The 19387-nt window shown below is 42.2% G+C and overlaps 1 protein-coding gene across 4 annotated transcripts in view; it reads right to left on the reverse strand.

Annotated features, from left to right (window-relative positions):
* The window catches only part of TENM1 (teneurin transmembrane protein 1), an 895908-nt gene that overhangs the window by 120986 nt on the left and 755535 nt on the right, over nt 1–19387 (reverse strand). For all 4 annotated transcript variants that reach the window (XM_043974016.1, XM_043974015.1, XM_043974017.1 and 1 more), the window contains one exon: nt 1905–2024. In XM_043974016.1, the coding sequence (XP_043829951.1) occupies nt 1905–2024 (120 nt within the window). The remainder of the gene's footprint in view (nt 1–1904; nt 2025–19387) is intronic.

Below are 19387 nucleotides of genomic sequence, written 5' to 3' on the forward strand. Positions count from 1 at the left end.
TTCCCAGTACGAAATATCTTTTCATAGATGTCTATTAGCTATTCATCTATAACTTAAGGTCTTAGAGAGTTGCCTGGAAATACTGAGAGGTTAAGTGATTTGTCCACTGCTTACATACAATATGTATTGAAGGCAAGACAGGAGGCCAAGGTCGTCGTCTTTTTTTTTTTTTTTTTTGCAGGACAATGGGGTTGAGTGACTTGCCCAGGGTCACACAGCTAGTAAGTGTCAAGTGTCTGAGGCTGGATTTGAACTCAGGTACTCCTGAATCCAGGGCCGGTGCTTTATCCACTGTGCCACCTAGCCGCCCCCAAGGCCAAGGTCTTCTTGACTCCATAGCTTGCCCTCCATTTACAAAGCCACCTATCTCATATTTGTGGTACTAGCACATATTCTCAAAACAGAAAGCTACTCTTTCCACTCCAAACATCTTGCTTCTTCTCCACAGGGCTTACTCTTCCAGAGCCATAGGCCAATCATGGGTCTCACCCCACCCCACATATATATGGGGGAGAAGTTTGCTTTTTGCCTTGGGGTCTCTGGTTTTATCTTACTGGATCCCTCAATGGAGCTTTTGTTCTATGAGACTCTAATTCACTTCTCAGGCAGTGTTGTGTATTATCTTCAATGGGGTTTTGTCCCCAAGGCTAGAATGAGCTCTGGAATGAATGCTGTTGATGATTATGCTAATGATGTTTCCTTGGAGGGTTTTGGTGGGTTTTTGTTTTTGTTTTTTTTTTTGGAGTTAGACAGTTCAGAGTTAGGCCAGGGTCATTTACATAAACATTCCATGTTCTGATTGGCAGATGGAGATTTGTCAAGTGACCACTGGACTATCCTACTTTGGGGATTTGGCTCTCAAGGGTGTAAGCAAATGCTCTGAGGTTATCTCTATATGGGGCCACTGACTCAAATGTTTTAGACCAAGGTTTTATGGGGAATCTACATGCCAATAAAAATGTCTGAAGCTTTGGATCCTACAACATGCTAAAAACATTCTAGCAAGTGCTCTGGTCTCCAAGGACCTTGGGGATCCCCTTGGGAATCAGTTTGTGGGTGATTTTGGTCATTTCTGGAAGGTATGAATCTAGACCAGCTATTAGAAGATCATGAGGCTAAGACTGGAAAAAAAAACCCAAAACCAAACCAAACTGATTAAGTTGTTTGAGCTATTTTGTATTGTTGTCTTGTTGTATTGAGTTATTTTAAGGTGGTGCCATCTTTCATTTTCAGTGGAAATATTTTGGGGATCTTTAACAATCACAAAATCTCTCATTGCACTATCTTAAAAATTTTTACTTTTTACATGTTTGGGAATTGCTATGGAGAAAGAGATGAATTACTGCCATGGTCAAACCTTGTTACTCTTCGCAATTGAATGCCAACAAATGGACAGAAGGTAACAAGAAGAATACAGGATGACTAACTTGCTTATAACACATCATCTGGATGCTGAGAGTGGAATTTGGCTGGGGACCTTGACACAGAGGGAATGGAGAAGGGAAAATATGGTCAGGAATGAGCATGATCTTTGCTCATCTACTTGGGGCTCAAGCTTGCATGGGTTTTCCAGCAGAGAGCTCCTAAAAGTAACCCACATTTAGATAATTCCTTAAATTATGTATCTCCTTTGAGCCTCACAACAACCTTGTTAACTCTTTTTAAGGCTGAGGTAAAGGTCCAGATGGATTACCTGAGTTGCTCAGGTACAGAGCTTGGGAAGGTACCCATTGCACAGAGTGACAGGCAGGACTGGAATTAGGTTTTTCTAAGTCCAGCTCCTTATTCATTATGGCCTACTGCTTCTAGTGATCACTGCCTCAGAGCTCTGGTCTTATCCATGGAAGATGGGCAGTATTTGAGCCCAAATGAATTAGGAACAATGAGGAAAACTAGTGCCTTACCTTCCATCTTGTCGGCTGATGGTATATCCATAATCGCTGTGGCCTAAGAAGCTGACATTCACCCCAACTAGAGGTGTTCCATCCACAGCCACAATCTGGCCTCGAATCACACAGGCACGTCTGAAACAAGAACAAAAGCCTAATATGAATGCATGTCCAAAGATTCGGGAAAATATGGAGCAGCTCTACAATCTAAGTCTTCATATGTGCATAGATGGCTATATCTTTATTTCTGCAGTGATGACTTGGGGTGATTATACCTAGCACAGTACTGGATACGCAAGAACCTTCTCTACAGTTACTTTTTGACATGGAGACATTTGTTGCTGTCACATTTTCTTTTCCTTGAACAACTAATATGAAATGTTGTGGACTACTATTTCATCCTATGGTCTTAAATAAATATATAGAAGCAAAAAGAGAAGGCAGGGTATCCAAAGTGAAATAAATGGTTGATAGGCTCAGAAGAGCCAAAACATCCCTTTCTTCATTATTTTCCTACTCCCATCCATCCCATCAGATTAATCTTCCTAATGTATGGCCTCTTGCTCAAAATCCTTTTTAATGGCTAGGTGGTGAAATGGATAGAGCACTGGGCCTAGAGTTAGGAAGGATCCTCTTTCTGAGTTCAAATCTGCCATCAGACACTTACTAGCTGTGTGATCCTGGGCAAGTCACTTAACTGTTTGCCACAATTTCCTTATCTGTAAAAATGAGTTGGAGAAGGCAGGAGCAAACCACTCTGGTTTCTTTGTAACGAAAACCCCAAATGAGTCATGAAGAGTTGGACATGACTGAAAAATGACTGAAAAGCTTACCACAAAATAAAAACTCTTTATCTTGGCATTCAGAGCCTTTCATAATCTATTTTCTTTCTACCTTTCTAGACTTATCTGACACTTTCCTTTCACATAGCCCATGTTCCAAATACAGTCTATATCTCACTCACACTGGAGGGCCCCTCAGGGCTCTCTCCCTATATGTCTGCCAGCTGAAAGCCTGAACATCCTCAACTGCTGCCTTCTCCATGTATTCTACCTTAATTTTCCCAGTCAGAAACAACTTCTGCTTCCTGTGAAGTCTCCCAGCACTTTGTTTAAGACTCCCCAGTACTTTTGCACTCTTTGTAGCACACTGTTTAATGATCCTGTCTTTTCTCCCTATACTACCAAACCCTAAGCTCTGTGAGTGCAAGAGCCATGTCTCATGAATACTAATGGCCCCATTTAGCTTTACCTGAAAAATTCCACATGGAATCATATGGCAGAAATGAACCACAAGTGCTCGATTCTCCAAAGACTTCATAGAACCACATCCCAGGACACACATACAAAAATCAGTCAAATAAGATATGGCCTGACTGTATTAACAACTTTTTTCAAAAACACCAACAAGCTATGGACTTGTAAATGTTACAGAACTAGTACTATCTAGTACAGCCATGTTTCTACCTCTTCCTTTCCTTAACTTAGTATCATCAGGTCTATGACATATCATCTGCTTCTTCCTTTCACTCTTCCCCATAGTATTTTATCACCTGTTTCTTCCACAATGCTGGGTTATTCTAATCCCACTGTATCACACCTAACAAGGGTCCATCAATCGGCCAACAAGATTTTATTTAGCACATGCTACATTCCGGACACTGCTGAGTGCAGGGGATAGATATAAAGATAGAAGCCTAACAGTGCCTGCCCTCAAGAAATTTGTTTCTAACAGGGGTACAAACACATCCTTATATAGGTGGATATAAAGTAGAGACATGCTAATTAAGGGAAAGGAAGGTACTAGAAACTGAGGGGAGCAGGAAAAGCTTTGTGGAATCAGGACTCTAGGCCTAATTTTATTGTGTTTCTAGAAAGCTCGCCATCAACGCAAAGGACTGTGGGTAGACCAGGTGTTGCTAATATGAAAACACTGCGAGGGAAATGAGTTTTCACGTGTGAAAATTCTGTCTCTAGGCAGGACAATGAAAAGCAATGGCTCAAGGAATAGCACTTGTTTCTAGAACGTTCCAGTCTCAAATTCAGTCACTGTGTTCCATTGGCCACATCTTCTTCAATTTCTGGACTTTGTACTTACTAGTACTAGCATCTTGTTACCATACATCCTAGGATAGGACCAAGTCATTCATATTTAACCTCTGTACTACTTCCAATGTACTTTTTGTGTTCTCAACCCAGTTGTAAGACTAGAAAGGTGAGGGGGGGAGAGATGGAGGGAGGGGAGAAAGGGGGTGGGGAAGAAGGGGGGGAACCGTGCGAGCACACGAACATGGCTGTGAGAACTCTTTGCATATTGATGGTCTGACCCTTCCCTTATGTACACAAGTAATAGAAAAGACCTTGGCTTTGAGGCTTTGTTAGGTTATTTTTCTAAAAGTCAGTTTCAGAGAACCATCTAAAAAGAGGCATTTTGATGAACTTGGTAAAAAAGAAAACAGAACGTTCTGATAAAAGCTACTGTACAACCCATGGGTTTTATACCACAGGAACCAGTGGGGCTGAGAAGCTGCTGGGTTAGTGAAGTCAAAGGATTTTAAAAATGGTTTGATGTGATTTCCTGAGCCTCCGATGTTCCTGAATTTCCTCAGTGAGTTCCCAACATGCCAAAGCCTCTCTAGTCTACAAGGAGACCTTGCAACTCCAAGGGAGTGGGGAAGGGAGAGCAGAGGGTTTTCCATTTCCTTTCAGTAAGACCGTTTAGATGCTCTACTCTCATGGCATTTTTGCACAGCCACCCTGACATGGTCTCTTTGCACCACATGCACCAGGCTCAGTCTTCTGGGTTTTTATTTCCTGAACACTACTTGACGGTATTTTCTCATAGTTTGCAGAAGAAACAGACCTTCATTTTGTGAGGCAGACAACAGCCGTCAGTGCTCTGGGCTTTTCTGTTGCATCTCTCTCTTGGCTCATTCTTTTTCCCTTTCAGGGGAGGCCTGCCTTTTGACTTGCCTGCTCTTTAATATTCCTTCTATTTTATGAAGTGTGCAGATTTGGGTGATAACGACTCATCAAAGTCATCATTATTCAAGACACTGTCTACCTGTTCTTCTCATTCAGTTCCCTCATCATTCATCAATAATGCATGCATACTGGTCTTTCAAGTCAATTTTTTTTATTCTTTATATTTTAGGAGCTCCACTGACTTACAGTATGTGATAAAGCCTCATAAAACTCATTATTTTACATTTATCAGTATTGAACTGTCTTTGTAATGTATTAGACTTTAAATGTACTAAGCTTCCCCAGATCTGGCTGCATTTGTCCTCATTATTTACACACTCAATGTCATCCATTTCTCACAAGAACTCTTAGCACTCTTTGCCCCTGGATTACCAGCACTTCTTGTAATTTTTGACCAATATCAGTCATCCAGAGTCAATATATGTTTCATAAATTTAGCAAAGGCATTAAAGTATTATTATTATTTTATTTGCAACACTACTGATTGATACCACATCTCAGGACTGATAAACCCACTTACCAAGCAAATTCTCCATTTAAAAAAAAAGGTTCTTAAGATGACCTGCTTCCTCAGTGACTTTTGCCTCATTTTCTTAGTAAGTGCCAGAATAGTAACAGCTAACACATATAGCAGCCATTTAAGGTTTGCAAAGCACCTGACAGCTTGTTTGATGTTCACACCAGTCCTCTGAGCTAGGTGCTTTTATACTTACCCCTCCCTCTTAAGAAAACAAACAAAAAAACTAGATAGGGGCAGCTAGGTGGCAGAGTGGATAAAGCACCAGCTGTGGATTCAAGAGCACCCGAGTTCAAATCTGGCTTCAGACACTTGACACTTACTAGCTGTGTGACCTTGGGCAAGTCATTCAACCTGCATTGCCCCACAAAATGAATGAATGAATGAATGAATAAGCAAATAAATAAGCAAGCAAATGAACAGACAGACAGATAGATAGAAACTAGATAATGAAACTGAAGCTGAAAGAGAATAAATGACAGGCTCAGGTCATACAACTAGCAAGTGTCTGAGGCAGGATTTCGACTCAGTTTTTCTTGATTGCCAAGCTAAGGGTGCCCCCATGGCACCTAACTTCTATTTCAGGTTCAGCTGCCATCTCATGAATTGTGATTTTCTCCCCTGCCTAAGAGCAGGATGCTGCTATCTCTCTGTTTCTCACCAGGGTCCTATCTTCTCTGTAGGTTATTCAGGGAAATGTAATGTCTTCACACAGTTAAAGCATCCTTTATACCTTTAAGGAAGAATGGAATGATACTGGACCTTTAAGGCAGGCATATGCTTGGTCAGAGGACCTTCCAAGATCCTTCAAATTCAAGAACATAAGCAGTTGTTCTACTCTATTTAACCATAAATTTGACTCTATGTCCAAGCAATTTGACAATCTAGTGTCCATTAAAGAATGGATGTTGATACCAAATATTAAGTTGTGGATTTCCTTGGTGAGTTCCCCCTATGCTCAGTAGAATAAGTGTGCACTTATATAATAATACCACATACACAATGGGGATTGTCTGTTTCCCTTTCATTCACAGATCCTTTCCTGCACCGGTTTTCATAGCTGGAGTGGTTTTTGTGCCTTTTGGCTCAAATTTGGACTCCACCCTATTAATACAGGCCAGGGGAAGATCATCTGAACTTAGATAGACTTGCCTAATGTGACCCTGACAAAGTGTCACTGAGTAAGCAACAAGTACAGGAGAATTTCATCTTCTCTGCCCCTACAAGTCAAAGCTGAGTCCTCCAGCTGTTTGGAGGTCTGGCCTACAGCACAGGAGACTCTTTGCCAGAGTCTCTTGAGGCAGTATATGGTTTTACTGAGTTGGGGGTCTGGTACAACCCATAAGCTGCTTGTTAACTCTGATTCCTAGGGTCTCATTCATTCTGGACTTGCTCCTCTCATTGCATTTACAGATTATCTCCAGCCTTCAATCAGAGCTTGGTTCCTTTCTTCCCTTTCCTTATTTTTGTCTTTTTTCTTCTTTGCCAAATTTCCAATAATCATTTGACACCTTAGGCAATAGCATTAACCTCCAGTGCAGAACTTAGTTTAAAAACAAACAGAAAAAAAAAACCAGGCTGAAAATTAAATTGCTGGAAGAAGATGTAATTTACTACATTGTATTTCTGATTAAAATATTTGGTAAGGAAAATTAGGCTCTAGGCTAGGGAAGCTGCATCCATTTGCTTTTGTTGATTACATGGGCCTAAGCACCCTTTGAAGGGTAACTCATTCAAAAGCAGGGCCCTGAGCAGAAGGGAGCTTAGCAGCAGGGAAGCAAGTTTGGTTCTTTTGTCCACAGGAACAGGCCAAATGCTTTCCACAAGGGATAGCTTTGGTGAAGTCTGAGCACTGAGAACAGTGGACTGTGGGTGAAGAACTAGGATTCATTTTCTTCTGCCTTCTGCTGCTAGCCTGCCCTGGGCCATTTCCTCCACTCCATTTCTACCCTGAGTAGTTACAGAGTCTGACTTTGCCTGTCTTACCGTAGAAGCTCTAGAGTTGGGAGGACCCTCGGAGGCCACCTACTGCACACCTACATGGACTTGGACAAACATTCCCTCCATAACAGTTTATGATTATAGGTTGAAAGTTGGAAGAAACCTTAGTGTTCATCTCCTCCAACCCCCTTGTTTTAAAGGTGGGGAAACTGAGACCACAGAAGCCCAGTGTCAGCCAAGTAGTAAAAAATGGAGAACTGAAGTTAGTCTTTCTACTATACCACTTTGGAAGATAAGGCCTTGAAAAAATGGGGAAGAGAACAAAGAAATTCTGATGGGGGGAAGGAGTTGGTGAGGGGTCATTGGATATTACCAAGGGAGGCCACTTCTGGGGGGCACTGCAGTAGGAGCCCCCCAGCGGTCAATAGGCATCATAAAGACGGAGATTTATTGGGCTGGAGAGGGACAGTAAAGGCAGGAGGGCAAATCCCAGGACAAGCACCAATATTTTGGTGATGATTTCTTCAGATCCTCTTAAGACTCCCTCCGTATAATGCCCTGGGGAGACGAAGAATCCCCTTTTCTTTAGCACTATGACATGTAGAAAGCACTTTCCTTACAACAACTTTGTGAGGTAGATGGTGTGAGGAGGCTTCCCCTCACTTTCTGTTGTTGTTCAGTTGTTTCACTTGTAACTGACTCTTTGTGACCCCAACCGGGGTTTTCTTAGCAAAGATCTTAGAGGGGTCTGTCATTTCCCTCTCTAGTTCATATTACAAATGAAAAAACTGATGCAAACAGCGCAAAGTGACTTGCCCAGGTTACACAGCTAGCAACTGTCTGAGGCTGGATTTGAATTCAGGTCTTTCTCACTCCAGGCCCAATGCTCTATCCACTGCACCACCAGGCTGCCCTCATGTTACAAATGAGCAAACAGGTTCAGAGAGCGGAAGGAATCTGCAAAAGGCCACATAGCTTATCAATAGAGTGCTCTGAGTTCTACTCCAGCACTCCATAACCCAGCATGTCATCTACCTCTGAATCTCCCCAAGTGTAGCAAGGACGCAGTCCATACTCGGTGCTTGCTTGATTTTGCCATTTTCTCTCAGGATGGCTTTGCAACTGTCACTGCTGACTTTGCAGGGAGAGTATTTTCCTATCCCAAAACAAACCCATAAATGGTTTATGTCGGTTGGACCACCAACTTGTGTGCCTGTATTTGTGTGGATGGATTGAGAAGAAGCATGCTGAATCTCTAAGTGTGGACTCAACTCCAGTCTGGATTTTCTAGTCTTCTTGCAGAACTGTAGCATTTTGGAGGGAAGACTGACTCCTCTAAAGGGGCTTGCTATCGCCTTCCACAGGGCCTGGTGCTCATCACAATGGGGTCAGCAGCCTACTTGCTGGAGAAGACTCGGTGTGCCAGCACGTCAATGAGTGACCCTGGACTATATCTGAGCAGCCCTCATTCTCTCCCAGGCCTGAGACATCTCTTGCAAGCACTTAGAACTTTGCCTATTACTTTGTTCAGTCCCAATCAAGCCAAGTGTCTTGGCTAGAATCATTTGGTAGTTTGATGATAGGAGCCAGAGACCAGAGGCAATGCGATCTTGTTTGGAGAATAAAAATGGAAGCTGATATTACTTAGAAGACCCCGAATGGCCGTGTGTCAGGCATCGGATTCTTACACTGAGTACAAAGTGGGCTAAATGACTCCTAAGGTTCCTTCTGACCGAGGGTATTGATAAGAAGTTGTAATATATTTGTGACCTACTTCATAGATGGGTTGGGAGGGTTTTAGAGAAGGTTTTGAGATACTTGTGTAATAGATGAATATCCTACAATTCCAAATAAGAGGATGAAGTGCAGTGCTTGGTCGATTAACTCAGAGCATGAGAGTTTTGCTTGGTCATTTACGCTTTCAGTGATGTCGGCAGCACCTTCCTGACCTGGAAGAATAAATATGTCTCCTCAAATGCCTCATGAAGGCATAAGTACTCTATTGTTCATTTCTGGATGATCAATCATTTGCTTTATAATTTTAGGCACATTTAAGGCAGTACCTTTCCAGATGTCCAATGGGCTCCTTTATCACATATGGTGGTTTCTGATATTTGTTATCTAGCCCAGTCCAGCATTACAAAAACACTTGCTAGGGTTACAGAAGAAACCTGTTTCCAGGTCCTTAAATGCAAATGCGTTAATGGTCATATTCAAACCCAATCAAAACTCATTATTTGTTCCTTCAATGAGCTGGCTGATTTAATCCCTGTTTCCCTGGTGGGTAGCACACATAAATCCCACCTACCAAGGGGCTTACATTAAAAGCAGCTGGGAGCATTAGGCAACAGCATTTGAGCACTCTGGGAAGGGCAGGGCTAATGGAAATGCAGTTATCTTTTGAGGCAGACATATTTTCCTCATGGCTAAGGATATTTCCAGAAAAACAAAATGAGGCCACTCATCCCAGGCTGGGGTGGGGATTTTCTCATGTGCCCTGGAAATTGCTTGTCAAAAGTTAGCTTGCTTCGAATGGCTGAGCCTTCCCCCCACCCTGAAATGTGTGTGTGTGTGGGGGGGGGGTGGGGGGTGGGAGGGAAGAGCAGAAAGAAAACTGATGACACAGTCACATTTTTGAAGTTGGGGAAAGGTCCACGTGCTTCAGGCAGCCATGGTTCGATTTGTGTAGCTGTGACTCCTGAAAGCTTTGTCCAAAAAGCCCTGTAACGATTGGAATGACGCCACCTGCTGGAGACTTAACTGTAGAAGAGTTCTGCCCATGAAGCGAAGGTCTTTGAGGGCAAGACCAGGAGTCAGGAAGTGACACGGGCTAGTGGGAGGAGGAAGGAAGAGACTGGCGCTCGCTCTCGAGCTTTTTCCTCTGGACTCTGGTGGAGAAGGGAGCTAGAAATGTGCTCTCCCTTTAATAGATAGAAATCTAGGCCTTTCTCTCTCTCTTTATCAAATTCTTATTCTCCTTAATAAATGCTTAAAAGTCTAACTCTTGCTAAAGCTTATAATTTATTGGCGACCACTCATTAGATATTTTAGACAGTTTAGCTAGAATTTTAGCCCTTAACAGCCCCCTTGTAGTTCTGCTGGAATAGGGCCAAGGTGGCCCATCTTTGGTGAAACTATGTGGTTTCCTATCTTCAGAACAGGCTGCATTGGTCATCATTAGCTTCACTGGTCTCTTTTATCACTTCCCTGTGAATCTAGCTTTTAAATTCTAAATGATCACCCAACCCAGGAAGGGAGATGGGCACACAAAATACCCAAGGCTATTGTTCCAGGCTACTCTCCTTTCATCATCTACTGGGCAAGATACCCACAAAGAGGTATCTTGCAAAGATAAAAAAGATCCACAAAGAGTAAACTCTGCTGCTTACTGGCAAGATAATTTTGGGCTAATCTCTATTATTTCTTGGTGGCATGTTGTGTTAAAGGGGAATAGTAGTACTTTCCCTTCCTTACCTTACAAAGAAATACTTTGAATTTGTAAGAGGGAAGTTATCATTACTGATTAATAGGGGGGAAATGCTGCTGTTGGTGAGACAGCAAATGTCTATTGAACAACAACTGGGTGTACCACATGCATGTAGATTTGCTTGTCTAGCTGGGAGTATCTGGGCTCTCCATCACTTTCTGGCCCCAGGGCACACACTGGTGAGACAGCTGGCCAGGCTTAGGGGCCCAGTATGTGCTGAGGGAGCACAGCAAAACTAACTGGCCCCTGTAGAGATGGAACTCATGGCCTCATTAGCACTGTGTACTAACCAGCCAGCCACAGATAGGTGGCTGTATACGTATGTGTATGCGTACATGCATACACACACATATACATGCAGAGTAGGAGATAAAGGTGCTATGTCTGCTTGATCCTTTTTGACTTGGACTCTGATTGAGCAATAGGACCAAAGTTAGAAAGAAAATCAGATGATAGGAATTAGAGTTAGGAATCATCTAGTTCAAAATGTTCATTTTAGAGATGGGGAAACTGAGGCCCAGAGAAAGGAAGGGATTTGGTAAAGGTCACATAAGTATTAAAAGTTGCAGGACCAGAATTCAAATCTACATCCTCTGATTTCAAATCTAGTACCAGGCTGTTCTCCAATGAATAAGGTCCATTCAACCCACAGATTTAGATATTGTTAGCTCAAATATTACCCATTAAAATGAACAGGAATATCACAACAGGTGAGTATTGAGCTGATGTTATTAGAAGCAACCAATTAAATCTTTTTCTTAGACAAGCAGTAATTGCTTTTCTTTCTTCTTTACCTGCAGGTTTACACAATATGCAGGTGAAGGCAATCTCTTAATTACTCACTCTAATGGCCTTTTCTCAGTCCTCATCCTTCTTGACCTCAATAGCCTTTAACACTGTAGATCACCCTGTCTCCTTGAAACTTTTTTCTATCTAGGTTTTTGTGACATTGATCTCTCCTGGTTCTTAGTCTCTGTTCCTGGACCTTCAGCCAGATTACGCTCATTAACTGTGGGGGTCCCAAAGGGCTCTGTCTTGGGGCCTCATTTTCTCCCTTTATAGTATTTCAGTTGGTCATGTCCTGACTTTCCATGGATTTAATTATCATCTCCATCCTGGATTCTCAAATCTACTTATCTCTTCCTAACCTCTCTGCTGCCTTCCAGGCTCACATCTTCAACTGCCTGTTGGACATCTTGAAATGGATGTCTCACAGACATCTTAAACTGAACGTGTCCAAAAGTGAACTTATCATCTTCACCCCTCTCCAAACCTCCACTCTCCCTAACATCACTATTACTGTTGAGGGGACCACCATCCTCCCAGTCACCAAATCTCAAAACCTAGATGGGATCCCTGACTTCACATTCTCTCAACCACTGTAAACAATCTATTGTCCAGGCTTGGTGATTTTTACCTCTGTAAAATCTCTCACATATGCTTCCTTTTCCCCTCTGACACCACCATCACCCTCATCACTTCGCACCCAGAGTATTACAATAGTCTACTTGCTACCACTCCAGCTCATTCTCCACTAAGCTGTCAGTCATCTTCCTAAAACACAGATCTGATCATATCACCCTGCTCCCTATGAAATACACTCAAGGTACTCCCTATCACCTTCGGGATCAAATATAAAATCGTCTGGTTGGTGCTCAAAACCCTTCATAATCCGAACGTCCTCCTACCTTTCCAGTTTTCTCATACTTTATCCATCTCCCTTCTTCTCCATTGACCACATTCTCTGAGATCCAGGGACAATGGCCTCCTCCTTGCTGTTGCTATCTCCAGATGCTACACTTTTTCTCTGGCTGTTCTCCATGCCTGGAAATTCTCTTCCTCCTCATGCCTACCCTCCTGACTTCCATCAAATTGCAGCTGAAATCCTTTCCCTATACCCCTTAATGTTAGCATCTTCTCTCTATGTTCAATTTATCCTGTTTATAATTTATTTGGACATGGTTGGCTGCATGTTGTCTCCTCCACTGGAGTCCTTGAGATCAGGGACCATCTTTTGCCTTTCTTTTTATTCCCAGTGCTTAGCACAGTGCCCAATACAGAGCAGGTGCTTCATAAATGTATACTGACCAGATATCTGAAGGAAGCACAGAAGAAGACTGTGGCTACTATCGGGTTTGTTGATTTAGTGTAGGAATGGAGGATTTATAACTTTAAGAGGAGAAAGGCCCATCTAGTCCAACCTCCTCAATTTAGAGGTGGAAATTGTGGCCCAAAGTTCTGCGGGTAGTGACCCTAGTAGGACTTCTGTCCCAGGTAGGGTTTGAATTGGGGCTAGGATTTTTTCAGCCCTGCCTTCAGCTGAAGGCATCCGACACACTGGTTAATCCAACTGAACACCAATGTCTCACAAGTGGATGGATCTATTAATTTAACCCTATTTTGAAATCTGTGACAATTCCTCCATGAGGTGAGATAATGCACTAAGCAAATTAATCTCTTTTTCCTCTATCCACTGACTCCTCTGCTACCCATAAATAGGCTCAGGGCTTCTTCCTTCCCTGCCTTACTCTCTCTTTACCCCTATTCCATCCTTAAGAAACTTTCACTTGACCCTCCACCCTCTCATGCTACCATCCTCTATGTGTCCTCTGGTTCACATCATTGCCTCTACTTTCTTATTTCCCACTCATTTTTCAACTCTCTACCATCTGGCTACAGAATCCACCACTCCACTGAAACTTCCCTCCCCATGGTTACCAATGGACTTCTCAATATTCATCTTTTTTGACCTTTCTGAAGTCTGACACTCACTATTGTCTCTTACCCCTGGGTATGCTCCTTTGTAGGTTTTTGAGACACTTCTTTCCCCTGTTTCTCCTCATACCTTTCTGGCCTCTCCTTCTTAGTCCCCTGTAATGGCTTTGTTTGATCCCCTAACGAAGGTGTACTTCAGGGTTTTGTCCTGGACACTATTCTCAGCCTGCACTTTCTGTGATCTCATCAACTCTCAATGATTATCATTAACTTCCCTATTTTTGTCCATGGCACTATAAGCATTCTAATGATATGGGCCTTACTTAATTCCCCCAGTTGTGACTGCTCTCCCCCCTGTATCCCTGAAATGACATTCTATTTATTTTGCACATAGTGTATTCTTATTTATGTACATGCTGAGTCCTCCCACTTCAGGACAATAGAAGGATATAAGGGAAGGCATCAGTTTTCCTTTTTGATTTTCCATGCCCAGTGCTTACTTATCACAGTGCTTTAAACACAGTAGGCATTTAATAAATTCATGATATTCATACTGTGTTAATGATATAGATAAGACTGAGAGGCATATTTCACTTTTGTAAGGAAGTCTTCTGCTCTAAAAACTCTTAAACCCTTGAAAATTCTCCAGCATACAAACAATTAAATTGCTAATTCTTTAAGGTTGTTTCACCAGACAGCTCTATTTGGTAGCACATATTCTTCCACAGGTCACCATTACTTTGTGATTAGTTATTGGAATTTATGATAATTTGGAAGGCCCCCTAATCCCAGAAGCCTATTGTGGTTTCTTAGGTCTCCTGCACAAGTGGCCTAATGTCCATCACCAGAGCTAATGAGGGTGTGTGCACAGAAGGCTAGAGTCCAGCTTATTTCCCCCTACTGGGGTTTTTAACTAGGAAGCACTGGCATTTGCTGAGGGAGTACTCTTTTTTCATTGTATTTATATCCCCCCCCCCGGGTCTGGAAAGGCTTAATGGAAGCTCATCTGCTCCTCTGTCACTGAGTGGAAGGATCCCAACTGTCCCCATCTAGCACAATCACAAAGGAGATCAAATGGCAGGAAATGGGCATGTCAAGGCAGTTCAATATATAGATGAATGGTATGAACCTATTACCAAGTGTAATATCCATTAACCTCATGAGAGAAACAATCAATCTCATCTAATTTGAATTATCTTGAAAGAATCAAGGATTCAGAGAAAGTTATAAGTGGTGTCAAATCAACCTATGTAGGTATAAATATTAATTGTTAAAATGAATGGGTGATTGTCTTCCTCTAGTTAGTTTGCTTGGTACAAACACTAGGAACTGCAGAAAAATCCAAAAATTGTGTCCAAGGAGGAAAGGGGGAAGGGAATAAACATTTATAAAGTGCCTACTAGGGCCAGGCACTGTGTTAAGTGCTTTACATACATTTCCCCATTTGATCCACACAACAACCCTGGGAGGTAGTTGCTGCTATTTCCCCCATTTTATAATTGAGGAAACTGAGACAGACAGAGGTTAAGTGACTTTCCCAGGGTCACAAAGTAAGTGGGTGAGGCTGGATTTGAACTAGGGTCTTCCTGATTCTGGGCCCAGTGTTCTAAGTACTGTGCCACCTAGTGGCCCAGCTGGAAATATTCTTTTAGTCTGAAACTAGTTAAGGTATACACTTATGCTTAATAAGCAACTAAGCCTTTCTTTTTTCGTGAGGTCAGTCTAAGTCAATTCAGGAAGCTACTCATTCGATTTCACCTTAGACAACTGGTTTTGCTTTAGGCTGCTGCAAGCAAACCTTTGAGTCAGTATCACTTCTTCCCCATAAGATCAGAGCAACAACTAATTCATATTGATCGTGTCTCTCCAATGTAGCAGAGACCACAAACTTGACAATCCAGGCCACCCACCAGCAGTCAAGTTTATAGCAGGATCAATGTTTGTGACTGGGACTGGCACAGCTCTGCTTTATTTAAGCTTCCACTCCAGTCTTGATCTAGGCCCAGCCCCTCTTTTGGCCTCTCCCTGGGTTTGGATGGATGCTACCTCTCCACTTCCCTAAGTGTGCCAAATCATGATTTATTCAAGAAGTTATGCAAAGTAATTAGTGCTATTATCAGGCATCACGAATAATCAGGACCAGGATTTGGAGTTTTATTTGAAAGAGAGGTCTAATAAAGAAGGGTTGGGATAGACAGAATGTTTGCCAAGAGCCCCATTCTCAGGGATGTGCGCCTGTCTATCTTTACCTAGCACTATCACTGTTATTGCTATTTTTTTTGCTATTGCTATTTATCGCTATTGTTTTCTGGGCCTCTCATGTAGTGCATTTTGGTACTATTTGTACATAGCTTTTGTTTTCTTGAAAACCCCAAACAGAGCACAATCAACAGGGACAAGTGATCAAATGAAGTGAACAAGAGTCTTCTTACTAACTCCCTGACAGTCACTGTGCTGTGATGGTAAAGGCTGGATTGGGAGCTGTCTGAATCCAGAACCCATTCCTAGTTATACTACTTCACTAAGTGCATCACCTTCAGCAAGTCATTTCCACCACCTATAACTCTGTTTCCTCATTGTAAAATGAAGGGTTTGGGTTGGATGATCCTCTTTAAAAAAGTTAAGCTTGAGGTGGGAATGGGGGATACTAAATAGTGCTTTTAGGCTGGGTCAAAGATGGGCAGAGCATGCCCACAGTGGGATGTCTAGAAAGCCAAACACACAGCCATGACTGTATCATCATCGTGGAAATGTTTCTACCTTTCTGAATTTTTTCTTGGCTCTTTTTTTTTGTGGGGCAATGAGGGTTAAGTGACTTGCCCAGGGTCACACAGCTAGTAAGTGTCAAGTGTCTGAGGCCAAATTTGAACTCAGATCCTCCTGAATGCAGGACCGGTGCTTTCTCCACTGCGCCACCTAGCTGCCCCCCTTTCCTGGCTCTTTGAAGAATCACAGCCTTACCCTTTAAAGACACTCACTCTACATTTGGGAACTTTCTCTTGGGCTTTAAAGTCACTTGTATGGCCCCATGTGACCACAAAAATTTCTTTACTGGCAAACGTGAAAAAATGGCAGACTATAAGGCTTGGTGGACACCTGCCTTGTACTGCTTTGCCTAGGCCTCTGGGTTGTTAGCCACTGCTAACATGGTAGCACTGTCCTACATAGCTGGCTGCTTCTGGTAGCATTTTGTTTTCTAAAAGCATTATTCCATTAGTGACGGTGAGTGAAATGTCTGGCTTTGCAAATTACTGCCGTCATTTAGTTTAATGTACTCTGGTTTTACATATTTATAAAAACCTTTTCCATTATTGATAGTGATTAAATGCTTAGGCACCAAAGATCAATAATGCTTCTATTCACCTATTTACATTATTAAAAAATAATCAGCTGTACAGGGCATGTACAATATGTGATTGACTCTGCAGATATGCTTGAGATAGAAGCAAAAAAGAAACCTGAAATGAATCTTATTCATCAGTGTGGAACAAAGGAACGAACTCTGGGTTTAGAGTCAGGAGGGTTCAAATGCCAGCTGTGCCAACAACTGCCTGTTGGGATCTGGGGCAAATACCCTTCCCTGAAAAATGAGGGCACAGCTAACTTTCCCTCTACCTCTAAATCTGGGATCTTCTGGTGCTTAAAAAGGGGAAGGAAAGCAGTGAGTGGTAAGTTTGTCAAAGACTCCACTCTGAGCAAATGATCAATGGAATCTGAACTCCATGAGAGTCATGAACTCTACTCAAACAACTGTTAAGATGAGAAAGGTCTGGACAGTCTGACATGCAGTGCAAGGACACTGAAAGAAACTCAATATTCTGGGTGATGGATATGAATAGATAAAGTATTCTACCCCCTGGTACCTTCAACACTATGTGTGTGTGTGTGTGTGTGTGTGTGTGTGCGCACACGCATGCGCATGCATGCACCCACACTCACGTGTGTAGTATCTTTGGCATTCTATGGTCAAGAGTGATGCTGCCTAGGTGTGACAGTTAATACAATGACCATGGTGACAGAGCTTTGAGAATTGAAAAGAATATACAGGGCAGCTAGGTGGCACTGCAGTGGATAAAGCACCAGCCCTGGATTCAGGAGGACCTGAGTTCAAATCCAACCTCAGACAGTTAACACTTAACTAGCTGTGTGACCCTGGGCAAGTCACTTAACCCTCATTGTCCTGCCCCCTCCCCAAAAGAATATACAATTAAAGCCAATTATTCTTTAAAAGTTGTCATAAAAATAACCTCAAACAACTGTACCAAAATGCATTAAACTGATAAGGTTTTTGAAAAATTCACTTCTGAAGTGCTTATATTTCCTACTATGGAATGGATCTCACATATATCTGATAGGACAGTAAGCCATGTTTTCAGAGAAAGGTTATACCAAAAGAAGTCAATAAGCATTTATTAAGTACTTACTATGTGCCAGACACTATGCTAAACACTGGGGAAACAAAGAAAGCAAAAGAAAGTTCCTGTTCTCAAGGAGCTCCGTCTAATAGGGATAACAACACACATACATATAATATGTACCTCTATATAGCAAGTTGTCTATAATCTTAGAGGGAAGGCACCAAGATTAAGGAGGACCCTGAAAGGCTTCTTGTAGAAGGTGGGACTTTAGTTGAGATGTTAATGAAGTTTGGGAAGTGAGGAGGCAATGATGAGGAGGGAGTCATGGTTGATAGCCAGGAGAAATGCCGGGACTTGGAAGCTGGAGTATCTTGTGCAAGGAACATCCGGGAGAACAGTGTTACTGGATCAGATAATAGAGTGGGAGGGAGGAGGGAGGAGGGAGGAAGGTAAGAGGAAGCTAGGTTATGAAGAGCTTGAAAAGCCAAGCAGAAGGTTTTATATTTGATTGTGGAGGTGAAAGTGAACCACTGAAGTTTATTAGGTAGGGGGTAAGGTGACATGGTCAGACCTGGGCTTTAAGAAGATCACTTTGGCAAGCTGAATGGAGAATGAATTGAAGTGAGAAGAGATTTGTAGAGACTCATCAGCAAGCTGTTGAAATAATCCAGGCATGAGGTAATGATGACCCTCACCAGGATGGTGGTAGTGTCAGACAAAAGAAGGGGACATATATGAGAGAGGTTTCCAAAGTAGAATTGACAGGACTTGGCAAGCGATTTGATATGGGGGATGAGGCTGAGAGAAAAGAGGAGTTAAGGAAGATATCTAGGTTGGGAGCATGGGTGACTGAGTGGATGGTGATACTCCCAACACTGATAGGGAAGTTTGGAGGAGGTGAGGGGGAAGATAATGAGCTCTGGATATGTTGAGTTTAATATGTCTACAAGACACTCAGTTTGATATGTCTAATAGGCAGTTAGAGATGTGAGACTGCAGGTCAAGGGAGTTTAGAGTTGTACAAATAGATTTTTAGAATAATCTACACAGAAAAGATAATTGAATCCAAGGGAATTGATGAGATCACCAAGTAAGAGTATAGAGCAGGGATCAGCAAACTTTTTCTATAAAGGGTCAGGTAGTAAATATAGGCTTGGCAAACTCAAGGATATTATTTAGGTATCTATTTTTATTTATTTATCTTTTTTGGGTGAGGCAATCAGGGTTAAGTGACTTGCCCAGGGTCACACGGCTAGTAAGTGTCAAGTGTCTGAGGCGGGATTTGAACTCAGGTCCTCCTGACTCCAGAGCCCGTATTCTATCCACCGTGCCACCTAGCTGCCCCTGGTAACTATTTTTATTAACAAAATTTAAAATATAACAATAATAATAATAAAGTATAATTCTTTATAATATAGGCCTACTAGTGAGAAGAATGGAATTAATTTTGGGGGGAATAACATTCCACTTTTTGGAAGTTCAAAAGGGGTGCTCCC

This window comes from Dromiciops gliroides, chromosome X, assembly GCF_019393635.1.
Source record: "Dromiciops gliroides isolate mDroGli1 chromosome X, mDroGli1.pri, whole genome shotgun sequence".
Lineage (NCBI taxonomy): Eukaryota > Metazoa > Chordata > Mammalia > Microbiotheria > Microbiotheriidae > Dromiciops > Dromiciops gliroides.